Source organism: Puma concolor, chromosome B2 (genome assembly GCF_028749965.1).
Source record: "Puma concolor isolate L17-30 chromosome B2, mPumCon1.1.hap2, whole genome shotgun sequence".
Taxonomy (NCBI): Eukaryota; Metazoa; Chordata; class Mammalia; order Carnivora; family Felidae; genus Puma; species Puma concolor.
Window position 1 is genome coordinate 123,941,708 of NC_141671.1, and position 17,980 is coordinate 123,959,687.

The 17,980-nt window shown below is 43.3% G+C and overlaps 1 protein-coding gene across 2 annotated transcripts in view; it reads left to right on the forward strand.

The window, feature by feature from the left end:
* Positions 1 to 2,868: 2,868 nt before the first annotated feature.
* The window catches only part of MYB (MYB proto-oncogene, transcription factor), a 34,118-nt gene continuing 19,006 nt past the window's right edge, over positions 2,869 to 17,980 (forward strand). Inside the window, exons 1-9 of one of the 2 annotated variants that reach the window (XM_025925208.2) lie at positions 2,869 to 3,025; positions 7,546 to 7,663; positions 9,434 to 9,505; positions 10,955 to 11,047; positions 11,299 to 11,519; positions 13,233 to 13,467; positions 14,725 to 14,805; positions 15,261 to 15,365; positions 16,905 to 17,159. In XM_025925208.2, the coding sequence (XP_025780993.1) occupies positions 3,003 to 3,025; positions 7,546 to 7,663; positions 9,434 to 9,505; positions 10,955 to 11,047; positions 11,299 to 11,519; positions 13,233 to 13,467; positions 14,725 to 14,805; positions 15,261 to 15,365; positions 16,905 to 17,159 (1,203 nt within the window). In that variant the 5' untranslated portion in view covers positions 2,869 to 3,002. The remainder of the gene's footprint in view (positions 3,026 to 7,545; positions 7,664 to 9,433; positions 9,506 to 10,954; positions 11,048 to 11,298; positions 11,520 to 13,232; positions 13,468 to 14,724; positions 14,806 to 15,260; positions 15,366 to 16,904; positions 17,160 to 17,980) is intronic. The other variant, XM_025925211.2, reaches the window with a different exon arrangement.

Below are 17,980 nucleotides of genomic sequence, written 5' to 3' on the forward strand. Positions count from 1 at the left end.
GGCTGGATATGGCCTTCAAGCTAAACACGATTTGACATTTTCAAAAAATTGTAAAAGAAAGAGGAGGAGGAAGAAGAGGAGGAGGGGGAAAGAAAAGAAGAACACACAACATAGCCCACAAAGTCTAAAATATTTACTTTCTGGTCTTTTGCAGAAAAGTTTGCTGAGCTCGGTCTAACGCAATGCAAATACAAGGCTGTAAATGAATTTAGCCCTATCCCAGCTCAGCCACAGCTAAAACAACTGATGTAGCAGATCTTAAAAAAAAAAAAAAAAAAAAAAAAATTAAGAGTGATGAAATATATAAAGTTCTCATCTAAAACTGCATTTGTAATCATTATAAGTAGAGGGAAGAAATGTATACTTGTAATGAACATTCCATAATGGCTCTGAAAATATATTTTCATCTATATGAGAGTTTATGATAACTCTATTTGACTCTAGCCTTCCATATACTTACCAGGTGGCAATATATGCCAAATTAGCCTATTAAGAATCACTGCAGGTATACTCTTTACTGGCCTACGCTTGTCTTATGGTACACCTATGAGTAAAAAAATGTACGTCCCCAAATGTCTAGGAAATGAAAATATAATAAACTCTCAAAACACATAGGAAAATGATGCACAGGGGCGCCTGGGTGGCTCAGTTGGTTAAGTGTCCCACTTCGGGTCAGGTCACGATCTCACAGTTCTTGGGTTCGAGCCCCACCCCCTCCTTTCTGGCTCTGTGCTGACAGCTCAGAGCCTGGAGCCTGCTTTGGATTCTGCGGCTTCCTCCCTCTGCCCCTCCCCAGCTCATGCTCTGTCTTTCTCTGTCTCTCGAAAAGAAGTAAATGTTAAAATAAATAAATGAATACATAAATAAACGTTTTTTGAAAAGGAAAATGATGCACAAAGTGAACAAACGGAATAAAATTGAATTTGATACCTTTCTCCTAAAAGGAGTTTAAGAATCACAGAGCAATTGCACCTCCTCAGAATCTTGGGAAACAGGTTATGAACTCATTTGGAGAAGTGTTCTTTTACTCTGTGCCAAAGAGGCTCAGCTTTTGGGAATCAGATTCATAAAGTAATCCCAAAGACACAATGCAATTCCTTTCCGAACGATTTCCATATGTTTGTTCTAATTTTTTATTTTTATTTTTGATGTGTAGAAAGAAACTTTACTATAAAATCTACAAATAAATATTCGCTTTAAAAATATATGAACTTGCACCTGACTTGTCTTTCAGAATTGTGAGCTATCTCACAATAATATTGTTTCATTGTTATTTATTTTTCTCACGAAGAAAGTAATGTTAAAACCTTGCTAGGAACTAACATTTTCTGATAAGGATTTAAACTATATTACAATTTTTAAGAAACAAAGTTTAAAACACCAGATAAAGTATTGAAACCTAGCATGCTTCACCATTTAATAAAATTATGACTCATTTCTGTAAAAAACTGCTTTTTTAGTAAGAAAAATGCTTTCTGAGCTAAGTTTAAACTGCCGGGGCACATGGGACACCCACAAACCCAGTCAGCAGAAGTCTCAAACTTCTATAAGATTAAAGGAAAAATAAATTAGTGTGTACAGAGAATGAAAAAAAAAAAATCCCCAATGGTACGAGTCTATAAACGGAAGTAAAACTAAAACTCCCCTAAAATCCCCCAACCATCAATCCTTATAAATTCAGCACTCATCTTCTCCCTTGATTTCTTCAGGAGTCCCTAGTGAAATGCACACAAAAGTCCTCAGTGATTTTGATCTCGGAAAACAGAGTCCCCAAACTACGCTAAGCATGGCTGCCGACCTCCGTGTCCCAAACCGCTTAACTTTTAAAACCACGCAAGCACACGTGGGGCTTCCTGAGTTCTGCTAGGGTTGGGCGGTTTGGAACCCCGTGGATTTTGCAGGTGTGTAATCCAGGGCGCGCTGTACAGGTGGTGCGGGGGGGGGGGGGGGGTGCGGGCAGAGGTGTGTGGTGGGCGCCGCCGGGGCCGGGCAGGGTGGGTGGGGCCGGGCGTGTGCCCGGGTGAGAGTGAAGTGCTAGTGACAATACGGAGGTGGCGTGTGGGCTACAGAGCTGGGAAAGAAGTAAAAGCTCCGCCCGGATGCCCCATATGGAGGGGTGATAGCCGCAGCCCCGCTCGTATTTAAGTGTCCTTTGTCACTAACAAGTTAAATTAGAGATGTTATCTTAAAAACCACACACACGCACACAGCCAAACGTCCTATGAAAATACATGCTCGTGTCCCCTACTACGCCCCCCCCCCCCATTCCCCCATCTGCAAAGAACTGAGTTTTACACCCTGCCCCAAATCCAATCCCGAATGCGGGATCGTCTCCCTCCCCCCGGCCCTCGCCGCCCCCAAGGCAGTGAGTCAGAGCCCGGCGAGCTCGGGCGCTGGCGCCCGAAGCACGCCGAGTGGGGCGACGGTGGCGCGGCAGCCGAGGAGGGAAGGCGGCAGGAGCGCGACGTAGCTCGGGCCCGCGCGGCCGGGGCCCGGGAGCGGGGTTTGCGCAAGAAAAGGCGCCTCGGCGGCCCCCGGCCGCCCCTCCCCGGCCCCGGGCTCCCCGCCCGCGCGCCTCCCCGGCCTCGCGGCGCGCCAGGCGCAGCGCGACGGCGCGAGAGCCGAGGGGAAGCGGCAGCCCCGCCGGCCCAGCAGCCCGGCGGGCGGCAGCCAAGGAGACCGCGGAGGCGGCGGGCAGGGCGCGTGCGCACTGCAGGGGCGCCAGATTTGGCGGGAGGGGGAGTGTCCAAAGCTCTTTGTTTGATGGCATCTCTGTTTACAGAGTTTACATTTTAATATCAACCTGTTTCCTCCTCCTCCTTCTCCTCCTCCTCCTCCGCGACCTCCTCCTCCTCCTCCTCTCTCTCCTGAGAAACTTCGCCCCGGCGGTGCGGAACGCCGCTGCGCAGCCGGGGAGGGACGCAGGCAGGCGGCGGGCAGCGGGAGGCGGCAGCCCCGTGCGGTTCCCGCGGCTCCCAGCTGCGCCCCGCGCCCGCCGCGCCATGGCCCGGAGACCCCGACACAGGTAACGGGGAGCCCGGGCGGGCGGCCGCGGGCGGGGGCGCGCGGCGCACCGGGTGCTCGCAGAGCAGGTGGGAATGAGTTCCCGGATCTCCTGCGGGGCTGTCAGATCCTGCGAGGACCTAGAACCTCTGCCTCGGCAGAAGCCGCTCGTGCAACTGATGAATGGGAGAACCTATTCGGGAAATATGTCAGGGCGTCAGGAAGCATGCCCTGAGGCTCATTTTGCAAGTTGCACGGGGACCCATTTCTCTCTAGGGGGCAAAAAAGCAGCACGTTCCAGCCTGGGGCAGAGCGGTGCCCACCCAACCCCGGGGAGTCCACTAGGTCCCTGGCTTGATGCCGCGGGCGTCGGCAAGGGAGTCGCTGCGTAATTGCTTGATGCACTGCGTTATGTTTGGACTTGGAAGTGCAGAGCATATGGCAGATATAGGGAAGATGCCGGATTGTTTAGTAGCTGCAGGTAGTTCCTTTAAATTTCATTCATTCTTTATGGAGGCGAAGCAGAGCGGCAGCTGACAGGCGGCTGGAAAGATTTTGGGGAGGAAAAGGGTCGCTACATTTGCAAACTGCTTTAAGCCAAGGTTTTGAAGGCTCTGATCATTGTACTCTGGCAGGCTTTTACTTCTTCTTATGCAAACACTTTACACGCACACGCGTCCGCGCCGCACATGTCCCCGCACTTGGGGAGGCTCGCCGGGACGATGGGTGAAGTCTGCTAACAGTGCGGCCGCGCGGAGGGGAAGAGGGAGAGGAGGAGGAGGAGGAGGAGGGAAATACTCGTCCGAACTGTCAGTCGCCGGCACTCCCGCTTCCCCTGGTCTCTAGGGGGACTGGACGCGCCGGAGCTCCCTGCGAGCCGCCGGGTGCGCGGACAAGCTCAACGGCCGTCGCGGTTGCCACTCAACGGGGAAGGACGGAGGCGGGCAGCACCCAAGGCCGCTGCCGCGCAACCGGGACGCAATCCCCGCGGCCTCTTCGCTGGGGCTAGAGGTCCGGGCGCGGCGCGCACACGTGGACGCCGCTGAGGTTGCCGCGCCTCCCCACGCCCTGCTCCCGCCGTCTTAGGTCTCCGGGGCAGAAGAGGGGTGATGGGCCGACCCTCGCTCTCAGCTTCTTGGTGTTAGCCCCTGGGGGCAAAGCAAATCCAACCCATTTTCCTTCGGGTTGTTTGTTTTTCTGGTACTTATTTGTTTTTGAACCGGCTGTCGCTCGTCCCCGCGCAGCGCTGGGAAGTTGCAAACGGCGTGGGTGTGGGCCCTGCCCCAGCACCCTCGGGTCGAGTCTGGCCAGGCGGGAAGCAGCGCCTAGGCATGGCTGGGCGCGGGAGAAAATGGGAGGCCACCTGGAGGGCCCCTGGGCTCCCTACGCCTCGCCTAAGGCCCCGCCACGCGGGGCGGGGGTGCTGCCCTTGAAGTGGTTTCACCTTCGCCTTTGGGACTTAACAGCAGAACAGCCAAGGCACCTATATTTTTTCTTTTCTTTTTTTCTTTCTGAGAGCAGAAACTAGGAGTAGGAGAAGAAGGAAGCTGGGAAGGGGTGCTGGGAGGAGGCGCGGTGGAGGCTCCGCGCCCCGCGATCTCGGCCGGGCGGGTGGGGCGGGGCCGCGCAGGTTCCTTGCAGCTCCCAGGTAGCGGAGAAGGGTGGCGGCCTGGAGGGGCGGGAGCCTTGAACCTGCCTGAGGGGGAAGAGAAACCCGGCTGCGGGCTCGAAGCCGTTTCTTGCAGGGCGAGCGTCAACTCGGCAGGGATTATTAACCAGGTCAGCGAAATGAGTCTGAACCCCTTTTCTAGAATCACAGTAGCGGCCACAAGGCACTTCCTCCCACTCCCCTCCTCTTCCCAACCCCCAACACCTCTTTTCTTTTTCGTTTCTTTGCACGGTTTGTTTCCTTGACAGAATGTAATATTCATAGTTGTACTCTTGTAACCACACCAGGTCTAGCAGGTGGGGAGTCAAGTGCATCAAGCCTGAAATCAGCCTTTGAAAGTCCTCTGACTGTTGGGTCTGAGCAGATAAAGGAAAAGTTATTTCAAGTCCTTAGTAGAAATTAACCGTGCTACTTAGCCTACCAGGACAACTTAGAGCAAGGACATCGCATGCAGAGCTTAAAAGCCAGCCCGGGTTCCCAACCTGCTGATGGACCCAGGAGCGGACTGTGGGCCGCCCTGGGTTCTCCCTGCTGCCCTTGTGGCCTCTTCAGGACCTACGGAAGTTCCACACCACATTTCCCCCCAGGACTTCGGTTTTGCACATCTCTGCCTCTGTGCTGAATTTGTAAGAAGCAGGGAATATCTGAAATCATCATTTATTAGCACTGGAAAGTACCTTCCTAATAGAATCCAAGTCCTTAGGTATAGGCGAGGAACTGAGGTCCTGAGAGAGAGGAAGTGATTTGTCCGAGTCATGCAGGGAGGTGGAGGCAGAACTGGGACTGGCACCGTTGCCTCCAGACCCCTGGTCCTGTTTGATGCCTACCCGCTCTCACCTGACATTGGCTGCCCCCTATGGGCGGCGGTATTTGTTGCTTGTTCCCGAGAGGTGAGCTGTTTCCAAGAGAAAGATGCCCAATTACTAGCTTGGAAAATGTAGTTCTCACCTCTGAAAATGTGATCTCCAGATTTAACCAAACCTAACACTTTAAAGTAGATGGAATCTGTGACTCCTTGTTCAGACTACCCTGGTTTTCCTGGTATTCCTGATATTTTATAAGGGGGCCACTTCATTTGGGGGCTTTTTCAAGGAGTTCCCTATGACCCTTTTGAAAGATGCTGACCTACAGCTCTGGGAAAATATTTTTTTTTTTTTCATCTTCTGCTGCTGGTGGGATTTTTTAAAGGGAAACTATTGCATTTATTAATCAGAGACTGTTTAGAGCCTCTTGTTGACAGTGGGGAACAGGAGTAGACTCTTGTTTAAAAGAATAGACACTAAATAAAAATTGACTATAGATTATAAACACAGCTCTCTTTTGTAGTGGCATTTGGAGTTTGGATCACAGCCTACTTGTCACCATGCATCCTAGACTTTCAGATTGTTTCTCAAAATGATAGTTTTAAATTATGAGAACCTCACATTCAGGATTTTTGGAAAGCACTTTTGCTTGACTTGTAAGGTCTTGTAAGGGTATATATATTTGTATATATTATATACCTGTATTCTATATGTATGAATTATACATATTGTGTATATATCGTGCACTTGTATTATATCTATACTTGTAAGTTGGTTTGCGAAGACAAAACCTGATATAAATATAAATTTCCTTTTTAAAAATAATAATTTGCATCATGATGCTACTTTATATCAGCATTTTTATTGTTCTCAGTTTGGTGGATTTCTCAATATTACAATGGAAAATTTTACTGAAGTTTCTAGGATAGTATAATTTAAGATATTTGGGATATGTTTGTATTACATTAATTTCTTGAGTAAGATACAATTTAAGATGGCATGTCATACGTTGTATAAGTAAAATTATAGGTAAAAGTAAACTAACTTTTACTGGCTGTAACATTACTGCCATCTATTTAGTATATGATTAATAAACCTGAAGTGTAGAATTATTTCAAAAGTCATCAAAATTCATAATTTTGTCTACTAGGTAAAAGAAAAGCGCTCTTCAAAACACTAATGCATTCTTTTTAAAGCCATCTGGGGGAATCCCTCAGTTTTGAATCAGGTACATCTTAAGAGGTTTCAAATACCGTTCAGTCAGAAATAGAAAAAAACAAAACAAAACAAAAAAGTCAGTAAGAGTCTGACTACCAAGTGGCCTAATTATTCATTTAGTTACTTAGGAAACAGTATTGTAATCACGGCCACAGGTTGGATCAACTGTGCTGGAGTTTGGGGCTGTTGGATATTTTAATGCTTTTTGGATATTTTAATGGATATTTTAATTTTATGAAACCGTCTGATCACTTGATGGCCTTATCCTTCCTCAGGTTTTTTACATCCTTTCCTCTTACATTCTCTTAATCTTCTAATCTTTAAGGGATGACTATAATTGTATTGTTGGGTGTATTACTTCTTGAATTTTTTTTTTCTCCCAATAAAACACCAGTACCACTGGAGTAGCATGATTGAGTTGTTTATTTTATTGGAGAAATATTATTTAAGTGATGTGGTGCATGCCAAAGATTTTGAGTGTGTACTTATGTGAAGGACATAGGCTCTTGTTTCTTTGATTGTCCTTAACATTAAGTTTTAAACTTAAACCTCCATTGGTTGGAAGGTTGCCAAATGTGTAACTTGTCACTGGGCTGACAGTCACAGCAGGTTTAAACATGCAGAGCAATAAGAAAGTTCCAGGTCCTTTGCCGTATCTGTGGATACCAATAACAGCAGAACCAGTTTACAATACTAGAGCAACAGAATGAAGAAAGCAATCTTGTTGTGCGAGTTTTCAAACTTTTATCTTCGTAACCTTTGAAAAGATTGAGTTTTCGTGTAAGTTTTGTAATCCAATAGTTTTAAGTCTTCTGGTTTCAGTCCCCGTCTGCCCATTTTTTATTTCTGCAGCATATACAGCAGTGACGAGGATGACGAAGACATTGAGATGTGTGATCATGACTATGATGGACTGCTTCCCAAGTCTGGAAAGCGTCACTTGGGGAAAACTAGGTGGACCAGGGAAGAGGTAAATAATCATGTTATCAAAACATGGGATAAACCTAGAGTGTGTCAATTTATGAAGAAAATGTTACAGCTAAACTACAGGTGCTCAAACTCATTAGCATGAGCCTATGCACCATGCTGAACTCGCAGCACTCCCCCCACGCGTGCGCCATACAATCCTCTTCCAAACTCTTTGTAGTTCTTTGAATTTCCCGTCCTCAGTGTGTGTTTCATCTGTGTTTCTCTCTACCTTTTCTGCTCTTGCCCTTCTGCACAACTCCTTACTCCTTCTTCATCATCTGTGAAGACATCACCTCTTCAGTGAGGCCATCCCTGGCTTCCCCAGGCAGGTTAGATGCATCCTCCAGGCATTGGCTACACATTCGTCCTCACTGCTGCTGTAACGTGTGCCTCCCCCAGTAGGCTGACTACAAACCTACCGAGGGCAGGGCTAAACGTCTGTTCGTTTCCGTGTTCCCTGAGCCCAGAATTGCTTGATACAAACTGGGATGGTAGTAAGTATTCTCTGTACAAGTGAATGAATTGCTATGTCCAAAAACAAAAGTATGAAACATAATACTCCTATCTTGTCATGATGGAGTACACATGAATGTCTGTTCTAACAGTGTGCAATGATGGATGGAGATGTGTCTTCTTTCCACCTTTCTCTTTCTGCTAGCTTATCAAAAGCTTGATCTTTGTAGAAATGGGAAAATACTTAAGGAGCAAAATTATTAATGTATGGGGAAAGTTACTTTTTCTTTAAAGTTTTCAAAAACTTTTGCGACTGATTGCAGAGGATTTTATGTTAGATTAAATGGTATTGATTCTTCTTCAGTTTCATTCCACCCCACTTCACTCACCAGAGCCCCAGTTGAGAGGCTCTGGCAGGATTGCTAGGGAGGTCCCTAGGAAATGCATAGTTTACCTATGGAGGTTGTGCTCTCAGATGATCCTGAGAGCTATAGAAGTTCTGTTGTTAACACTGGTTTCCTAATCCCTGTGTCTGTGTCCTTCTCGGGACTCACAGTGTGTGTGAAAGTTACCTTTGCAGAAAGGTGGGGGTTCTTTTTTACTTGAAGGAACATGCTTAGGAAGACACTTGTGAACTGAAAGATTTCTCCCTGACGTGTGGTGTCTTCTGTGTTCTAATAAGTTTGGCCTCATTTAAATTATGACTATGTTGATACAAAAATGCAATTACTTTCTTACATTATAAATACCTTCAAATGTAATTAAAAAGTGATCTTCTGTTGTTTGCGTGAAAGAGGTTGAACTAAGGAGATGTTAAAATAGAAATTGAACTGGTTCTTACTCAAGATCCTATTTGTTGCCATAGTTGAATATCTATTGACTCTAACATTTGGGTTCATAACTTTTTCCTATCAAGTAAAACTTTGAACAGTTATCATATACTAGACATTCAGTGAGCCAGGCATTGTACTAAATGTTTCGCGTAGCTACTTCACGTAATCCCCAAATAACTACCTCGACATCAGCATTGCTACTGCGTAGATGACAGTATTGAGGCCCAAAAAAAGTCAAATGATATCCCCAAGTGTACGTAACTAGTCAGTAGCTTAAAGTCAAGTTTTAAACTTTGGTCTGTTTGACTCTAAATAAATCTATGCTCTAAACCAGTATATTAGATTAATATCTGTTGTATTTGGATATTTTTGAGTTGTTTTTTTTTTCCTGGATTGGATTATTGGATTGGTTCCCTTTTACTCTAATTAGAGCAAAGTTATACAGTAAATGAATGATATCCTAGGATTAACTTTAAATGTCTTAGGATGAAAAACTGAAGAAGCTGGTGGAACAGAATGGAACGGATGACTGGAAAGTTATTGCCAATTATCTCCCGGTGAGTTCGTAATTTTTTCTTCTATGAAAGGAAATCTTCTCCCCGTGATTTAAATAAGGTATTCGGAGAGAGGGTATTAAGACATTACACATTTGCTCATATACAAGAATCAGGGGGAGAACTGCCTCAACCATGACTTATGGTTTATATTTTAATCTTTTTATTTATTTGGGTGATATAAATTAGCATTTTGATGACTTGTGTACATTAGGATGACTGAACTCATGGTATTTCCAAGTTAGCTTTTTTGAATTTCCTGTTTATTTCAGTAGCCATACTTTTGGTACCCTGGCTGAAAATTTTGGACTCCATTTTGATTTATTCCACTTCCCATCCCCTACGTCTAAGCAGTGACTGAGGAATCTGAAATTCCTTTGTCAGTCAGTCCCTTGTCTCCATCCTCCTTGTTGCTCTACAGAATTGCCCCCTTCCCTCTTCTCTGGACAATTATGGTGGCTTCCTAACTGGCTTTTCTATTTGTAGCTTTCCACTTTTATCATCCATCCCAACCACTGTTGGCAGATGGAGCCTCCTAAGATGCAGCTGTATCCTTTCAAAATCAACAGCAGTAACATATATAGTCTCACAAATTAAGTACACTGCCTAGACCTGGCACATAGGGACCCTTCCACACGGCTCCAGCATACAGCTCCGGTTCACTTTCCTACTTCCTCTCTGTCAGCAGGTTTGGTTGAATTAGTTTCTGCTTTACCTCCTTTGGGCTTTTGTCCTTGGTGATGCCACCTCCTAGAATGTTCCATCCATCCTTCAAAGTCCCTATCAAGAGCTTTTGCAGACACCTCCTAAGGAAACATAATTTCTGCTCCTGAGGAAAAGCTTCTGCTCTCAGCCCAATATAATTTTGCTTTGGTTTCTTCTTGCATATGAATCAAATTCTGCCTTCTATTAGTTAGTTACATATCTTTTTTGTTTCTTATAAGATTATACTCTCTTATAAGATTATACTCTCTCATCCTATCTTTATTGATTTTTGTTCTGCAGTATTAATACTTGAGGCCCTAAACTGAAGTGCATCTCTTAGGTTGAATGGGAGGCAAACTTTAATCATTTAGAGTAGGTTTCCATGGAAGCCCAACCTTCATGTGGAATCGCTAGCAAGTCTTAGTTCATAGAGGCACTTCCACATGTGAAGTTAAGGTTGAGGTAAATCGACAGCCATGTGTACAATATGATGGTCCTTCAGTTCGCATGGCAGGATTATTTCACTTAACAGGTAGAGCTTCTAATTTTAGATCCAATTTTGATATATTCTTTGTATGTTTGTTATCTGTAAGCCATGAGGGATAGGTAGGCTCTCCAAACATGCCCTAAACTGTTCCTGAACGTGTTTCCTGTATATCGTCTGTGTATGATTCATATAATAACCAAGTCTTCATGTGCTTATCGCATCATATCTATATGACAGTGCGTACTTTATTATTTGTCTAGAATCGAACAGATGTGCAGTGCCAGCACCGATGGCAGAAAGTACTAAACCCTGAGCTCATCAAGGGGCCTTGGACCAAAGAAGAAGATCAGAGAGTAAGTTCTTTCCTCATTGGTGTGCGAATCACAGTTAAGAATATTCCCCAGACATCTTAATTAAATGTTTCCCAACTTGAAGAAACAGGTAAAGTGTACAAACAGGAAGCAGAGGACTCTATTCCCATATTTCCAATGAATGAAAGCAGAGTTTTAGACCCTTTCTAAAGATCTTGTAACACTGAAGAATGATTACACTGAGTCATTACATAACATTAAAACATAGGTTATTTTTGTGTGTTTATCTGAAGGTGATAGAGCTTGTACAGAAATACGGTCCGAAACGTTGGTCTGTTATTGCCAAGCACTTAAAAGGGAGAATTGGAAAACAATGTAGGGAGAGGTGGCATAACCATTTGAATCCAGAAGTTAAGAAAACCTCCTGGACAGAAGAGGAAGACAGAATTATTTACCAGGCACACAAGAGACTGGGGAACAGATGGGCAGAAATCGCAAAGCTACTGCCTGGACGGTAATAATATGTCAAAAAATATATTGATTGGGAAGAATGAGGGAGTGGGTATTGAACATTTTGTTTTAAATGTATAGCGAGTGAATTACATTCCCATGATTGTAAGTGTTTCATTAGATATGCCAGATCCATAGGTTTTAAAACTGGAGGAGCTCTTAGAGTTTATCTGGTTGGGGACTTCCAGAATCCATCCAACAGTGAACTTTGGGCCGAGTCATTGAACTCACCTCAGCTTCAGTTGCCCCATTTGCAAAATAAATAATAGCCTACTTCACAGGGCCAATGTTTGTATCGAATAAAATGATTGTCAAAGCACTTTGTAAACTATAGAACTCTAAACACAGAGAAGCAAACTGAGGGTAGACATTTTGTCTCTGGTCTGAGTTCATACAGCTGGTTAAGTGACCAGAAGGATCTCAGCTATCATTTTCCTGATACCAGCATTCATTTCATTATACCACTTGGTTTAGTTTTTTTCTTTTAAAGAAAGAAATAAGAGTATTTCTAGAATTATCCTACTGCTTCCAGGTTTTTAAATAATGTCAGTGTTATGCTTTCTTTTAATGAACAAGGCACAAAAAATGACCTCATCGTGAAGGATATCTCTAGAAGCTCATTTTTGTCGCACTCTCCCCGCTTGAACAGTTTATGACACATTTTCTTTAATTTGGAAGATACTCTTCATTATAAATCTTATATAAACAATGTAAGAAAATATTTAATAAATTATATTCTTACGCAGCAGAATTGGAGAAAGGGACCTTCAAAGAAGGCCATGGCTCTGATGGTTTATGTAGCATTCTTGGGTGATGGTCCAGAGCACCGCCTCCCTCATGGCTCCCTATCAGCTTACAGGATCCAAGATATTGAGGAAAGAAGGTCTTTTCTCCCATCTGGCCTGAGAATATGCTGTTGATTCTTGTAAAAATTTAAGGGGCAACTGAACTTCCTCTTTCTTTAGCATACATGCCCCCACCCCCATCAAAATAGTAAAAGGGAGGCCTAAAACGTTTTTTTTTTTTTTGAATTGAGAAACTTTTCCTGAGAACTGTAAGACTTTAGTGAAAATGCTTTTCAGTTTGAACTGATATGGGGACGTAGCATCTTTCCCCTTCTGGATCCCATTTTCCATTGTCACCTCTGGTTATAGAACAATTTGAGATGGCCGTCAAAAGGTGGGAGTTTCTTTTTTTCTTTTTCCCTTTTTTTTTTTTTTTACTCAAAATTTCTGGCTAGTGCTATTCGAGACAAAGAGTGGACAGTGAGGCAGTGGCAACATCATTATCATTCACCAAACTTTACTGTGTGCCTGTTGGGGTGTGTAGGCCCTACTAAGCCGGTAATTTTCCAGAATAGTTGGATCTTTAAGTTGTATTAGAGTCTTGTACCGTGAACACTCAGAATAAACAGGAAGGGTTTGTATCGAAAATTCTCTTTTATCAAGGAAACAAAACAGTTACAAAATTTAAAGATTTCTCGAAAGCCACATTTATTCCATCTTGTGTAATGAAGGAATATCTATGGATTTTCAGTTAGATAATAGAGGCAGCATGACTTTCAGAGGTCAGGAAGACTAAAACAAGTTAAAAGAAAACACAAAAAACAAAAGACCCAAAGAAGAGGTCTCTGTGGGAAACAGTTTTCTGTCAATTAACTCTAATCTGAATTAAAATGTTTTTTTGTAAAATTCTTACATGATATATTTCTGTGCAGAACTGATAATGCTATCAAGAACCACTGGAATTCTACAATGCGTCGGAAGGTCGAGCAGGAAGGTTATCTGCAAGAGTCTTCTAAAGCCAGCCCGCCAACAGTGGCCACAAGTTTTCAGAAGAACAGTCATTTGATGGGTTTTGCTCATGCCCCACCTTCAGCTCATCTCCCTCCAGCTGGCCAGACTTCAGTTAACAATGATTATTCCTATTACCACATTTCTGAAGCGCAAAACGTAAGCCATTTCTGAGAATTTAGTTTACTGAAAGAGATGGTTATGTTAGCCCCAGGTAACAGTAATACCTCGCAGTCGCTGACTTTTCAAAGACCTTCCACAAAGGTGATCACCCCGCTTCAGAGCCTCGAGGTAGATAGGGGGAGGTATCGTTACCCCTGGTGTATGCTGGGAAGCCAGGATGTTAAGTAATCTGCAGAGGTGCACAGCTCGTAGGGCAGACTGCAGTCCAGGCTTTTGGATTCCAACTGAAGTGCTTCAGATCAGATTAGCTTTTGAATGTAAATCCACTTAACAAGTTCCTGCCGGAGAAGAATGGGGTCATGAAGATGCATTTGTGGGCTTTTGTTTTTCTCTTCCAAAATGAAAAGTGAATGTCATATTAAATTTAAAGCAGAGATCCTTTGACACTGAAATGCAGCAATTTGATTCTGTAAAGTTTGATTCTGGTAGTGATCTATCTAGCAGAAAAGTCTTAATTTGCTCCTTCCACGTGTGTTTACCTTCTCACTCCGAGTCAGGTGCAGTTCTGTGACACCACTCTCTGATGTCTTCTTTTGTCCTTCTTTGGATCAGTGTGATGCCTTCCTGATTGCCAGACATTTATATTTAGGGAAAGAAATGTCCAGAATGGGTGGGGAAAGAAAAATACGAAGCATAAAGAATAAAATCAGTGAACTTGAATCTTACAACTAACGGTAATAGATGGTGAAACTTAGCCAAGAATATGGAGCCCGTGTGCAAGTTATATTCAAATCATATTCCTGAATAGTTTTTATTCTTCTCTGTCTGTTCTATCATTCATTTGACTACAGACTTTCCAGAAAAGTCTCAGATGAGTGAACCATCATAGGCAGTTCTGTGCTCTTTACTATAACTAATAGTTATTCCAAGAAAAATATTTCTATTATAAACAACTAAATCATCAGTTTTTCCCATTACAGCTTCTTTCATACATTCATGAATATATTTTAGGTTATATTTTTCATTGTGTTATTCTCTAATTAAGGGATACTTTTTGTCAAGATCAACGAGCACTCCAAATCTCTTTACGTTGCTTAAGCTATTTATTTGGCTATTTTTAAAGGCCCGGCTAAAATTTCAAACTAGAGGGTTTTTTGTTGTGTTTCTTTTTTCCTCTGTGCATGTGTGAATTTTATTAGTATTTTTTTTCTCAATCCTAGAGGAAGCCAATTCCCCTAGAGCGTATGTGACCATGAATGACTCGGCCTTTGTTCGTCTGCCTTTTTGATCTAGGTCTCCAGTCATGTCCCATATCCTGTAGCGTTACATGTAAATATAGTCAACGTCCCTCAGCCAGCTGCTGCGGCCATTCAGGTAAGATCATGTGAAGACCATTTCGTAAAGAAACCCTTTGGCTGTTCAAAGCAACTTTTTCAAGACATGCTTTGTTTCTTTCATGTAAATACTTATTTTCGCTTGACTGACTGATGTAAAAAAAAAAAAAAAAAAGAGGGGTGGGTAGAGTTCTGGCCAGCAAGCTACCAATCTTCGCTTCTAGAGTTAAACCTGCTCAGGAATTCTCTGATTCTCTGATGTCATAAGTTGAACCAGCTCATCAGTCAGCACCCACTTGAGCCTCAGATTTCACATCCCTCCCTTAGGTGTGGAATGACACTCACAGAGCTTTGTGCCACATTTCGTTGGTGCCAGTCTCACGCTGAGGCTCATTGGGCTGTATGGCCCCTCATGACTGCGGGCCACAGCCATTGTATCTGCAGTAGCTTCAATCAGGCCCTTCTCTGTTTTTCTTCCTTTACTTTTAATTTCAGAGACACTATAATGATGAAGACCCTGAGAAAGAAAAGCGAATAAAGGAATTAGAATTGCTCCTAATGTCGACTGAGAATGAGCTCAAAGGACAGCAGGCGCTACCGGTAAGAATGCAACCAGGTGCTTGAATGTGGGGAGAACTTCACCCCGGTGCCCTCCTGTCTCTTTTCCCTTCTCTTCTGAGTGTTACACTAATCAAGACTGTACATCCATTAATAGTGTTTCAAAAAAAATTTTTAATGTTTATTTATTTTTGAGAGAGAGACAGAGAGTGAGTGGAGGAGGGGCAGGGAGAAAGAAAGAGACACAGAACCTGAAGCAGGCTCCAGGTTCTGAGTTGTCAACACAGAACCCAACATGGTTGGGGCTGGAACTCACGAACCACTAGATCATGACCTGAGCTGAAGTCAGAGGCTTAACCCACTGAGCTGCCTAGATGCCCATTCATTAACACTGTTTGAACAGAAGTTGCTTGTAATAAAATGCAGTCGGTATCACCATGTGTGTTGACTAAATTAAAAGTAGCCCTTTTGAGTGGCAATAGAAACACAATATCCACTTGTGATTGTCACCATCAATCTTCCTGTTTTTCCAGGACTGTTACTAATTCAAAGACCGACTAACAGATATAAATGAATGAAAATCTGCTTTTATTTACAAAGTTATGTATCTGTATGATACCTACTCATTTGATTTTTTCTTTTATTATTTTTCTTAACCTACATTTTCATACTTTCTAATTTCACATATGATTTGAAGCATGTTCAGTATATACCTGTGAAAAAGATACACATCCTCTCTCTGTCAATAACACGGCTGCTCTCTTCTGTTTGCATGCATGAAAGCCGTGTGGACCATTACTGAATTTTGACATCTTTTTGGTGATTGGCCGCAAACTGAGAAATCAGCGTGTACTTTGTGACAGATTTAGTTCAGCAACAAAGAGAATAAAAGAGATGTGATACCCAGTGGGTATTCTTAGGAATACATGTCTTTGGGGTTAAATCATAAGATGATTATGTGCATATGTTAGTTCGACCACTTTTTGACTCTAGTTCGTGTTTTGCAATTTCTCTTGTTGCATGGTCATGCCGAAAGGAGACTTCTGTTAATTTGCCCTTCTGCTTTCCTAACCACGTTGATGTGACAGCCCTTCACTGCATCAGTGCAATCCGTAACATTAAAAAGGGATAGAAGCAATGAGAACATATGCAGAGAAAAGCAACTCTAACTCTCGAGTCCTCTGACCTTTTTGTAGGTTAGAATGAGAACGGGACAATTCTTAGTTCACAGCAACCATGCGTGGTCCTTTTGGAGATGATGTTAAAGTAGACTTTTAAGATGGACCATGGGAGAGTGGCACTTGAGGACACAGTCTCTCTGTTGGCAGTTTTAGCAAAATGATGACAGTGAGGGTGTTCATATAGGTGACAGACTATGCCACTATTAAAAAGCAGGGTCTTGCATCGATAAAAGGAAACATCTTGACGACTGTTTCATAGGCGCAAGTTTTGGATGATGCAACTACTTTTATCTTTCCTCCAACAGCATCTGATACCTTGTGCAACTTCATTGCTAAGTTCCTTCTCCCTTTCTTCTCCCTACTCTTTCTTTATTCCCCCACCCCCCCCCCCCCACCTTAGACGCAGAACCACACATGCAGCTACCCCGGGTGGCACAGCACCACCATCGCTGACCACACCAGACCTCATGGAGACAGTGCACCTGTTTCCTGTTTGGAAGAACACCACTCCACTCCCTCTCTGCCTGTGGATCCTGGCTCCCTACCTGAAGAAAGTGCCTCTCCAGCAAGGTGCATGATCGTCCACCAAGGCACCATTCTGGATAATGTTAAGAACCTCTTAGAATTTGCAGAAACACTTCAATTTATAGATTCTGTAAGTAGAATTGTTAAGGCAAGTGAATGTTTTTGATGGTGAATTAGGAAACCCAGTTCTCAAATTATTACCATTTTCTATGGCAAATAACATGTTATTAGCATGTATGAATGTAAAAGTATGATTTTAGCCTTTGTGTCTGTTTTTTCAAAGATCTGATTTCATAGGCTATGCAGATAAAAGGTGGCTTTTCACGCATTTCCTTCAAAATGCATACTTTTTAAAATAGTAAAGTTGATGACCTATAAGTAGATCTCGGGTTATGGAGTACTGTTTGAGTTATTTTTAACGTATTTACTTTGTTACTTTTTTGCGTTTCTTTAGAATTGTGCTTTGCTTTTGTTTTTAAGTTTTGTTTTCTAATTTTTTGAAGTTGATTTGTTTATTTTGAGAGAGAGAGAGAGAGCAGGGGAGGGGCAGAGAGAGAGAGGAAGAGAGAGAGTCCCAAGCAGACTCCATAAGCAGACTCCATGCTGTCAGCACAGAACCCGATGCAGGGCTTGAACTCACGAACCATGAGATCATGACCTGAGCCAAAACCAAGAGTCGGATGCTTAACCGAATGAGCCACCCAGGCGCCCCTAGAATTGTGCTTTGCTTTTGGATCGCACATTAAGAATTATGTTTACTTAGACCTTTAAGCAGTCGTTCCGTGTATTTGAGTGGTAGCGAGTTCATTGCTGGTACATGGCTCTCTTCACAAAACATTGATGATTGATTACCAGCCCCAACTGGTTCACTGAGATAAACCATCTTTAGTGAAACTAACGTGAGGTTGGCACCTAAAAAGCAAATGTTCAGTTCATTTCCTTTGTTGCCCA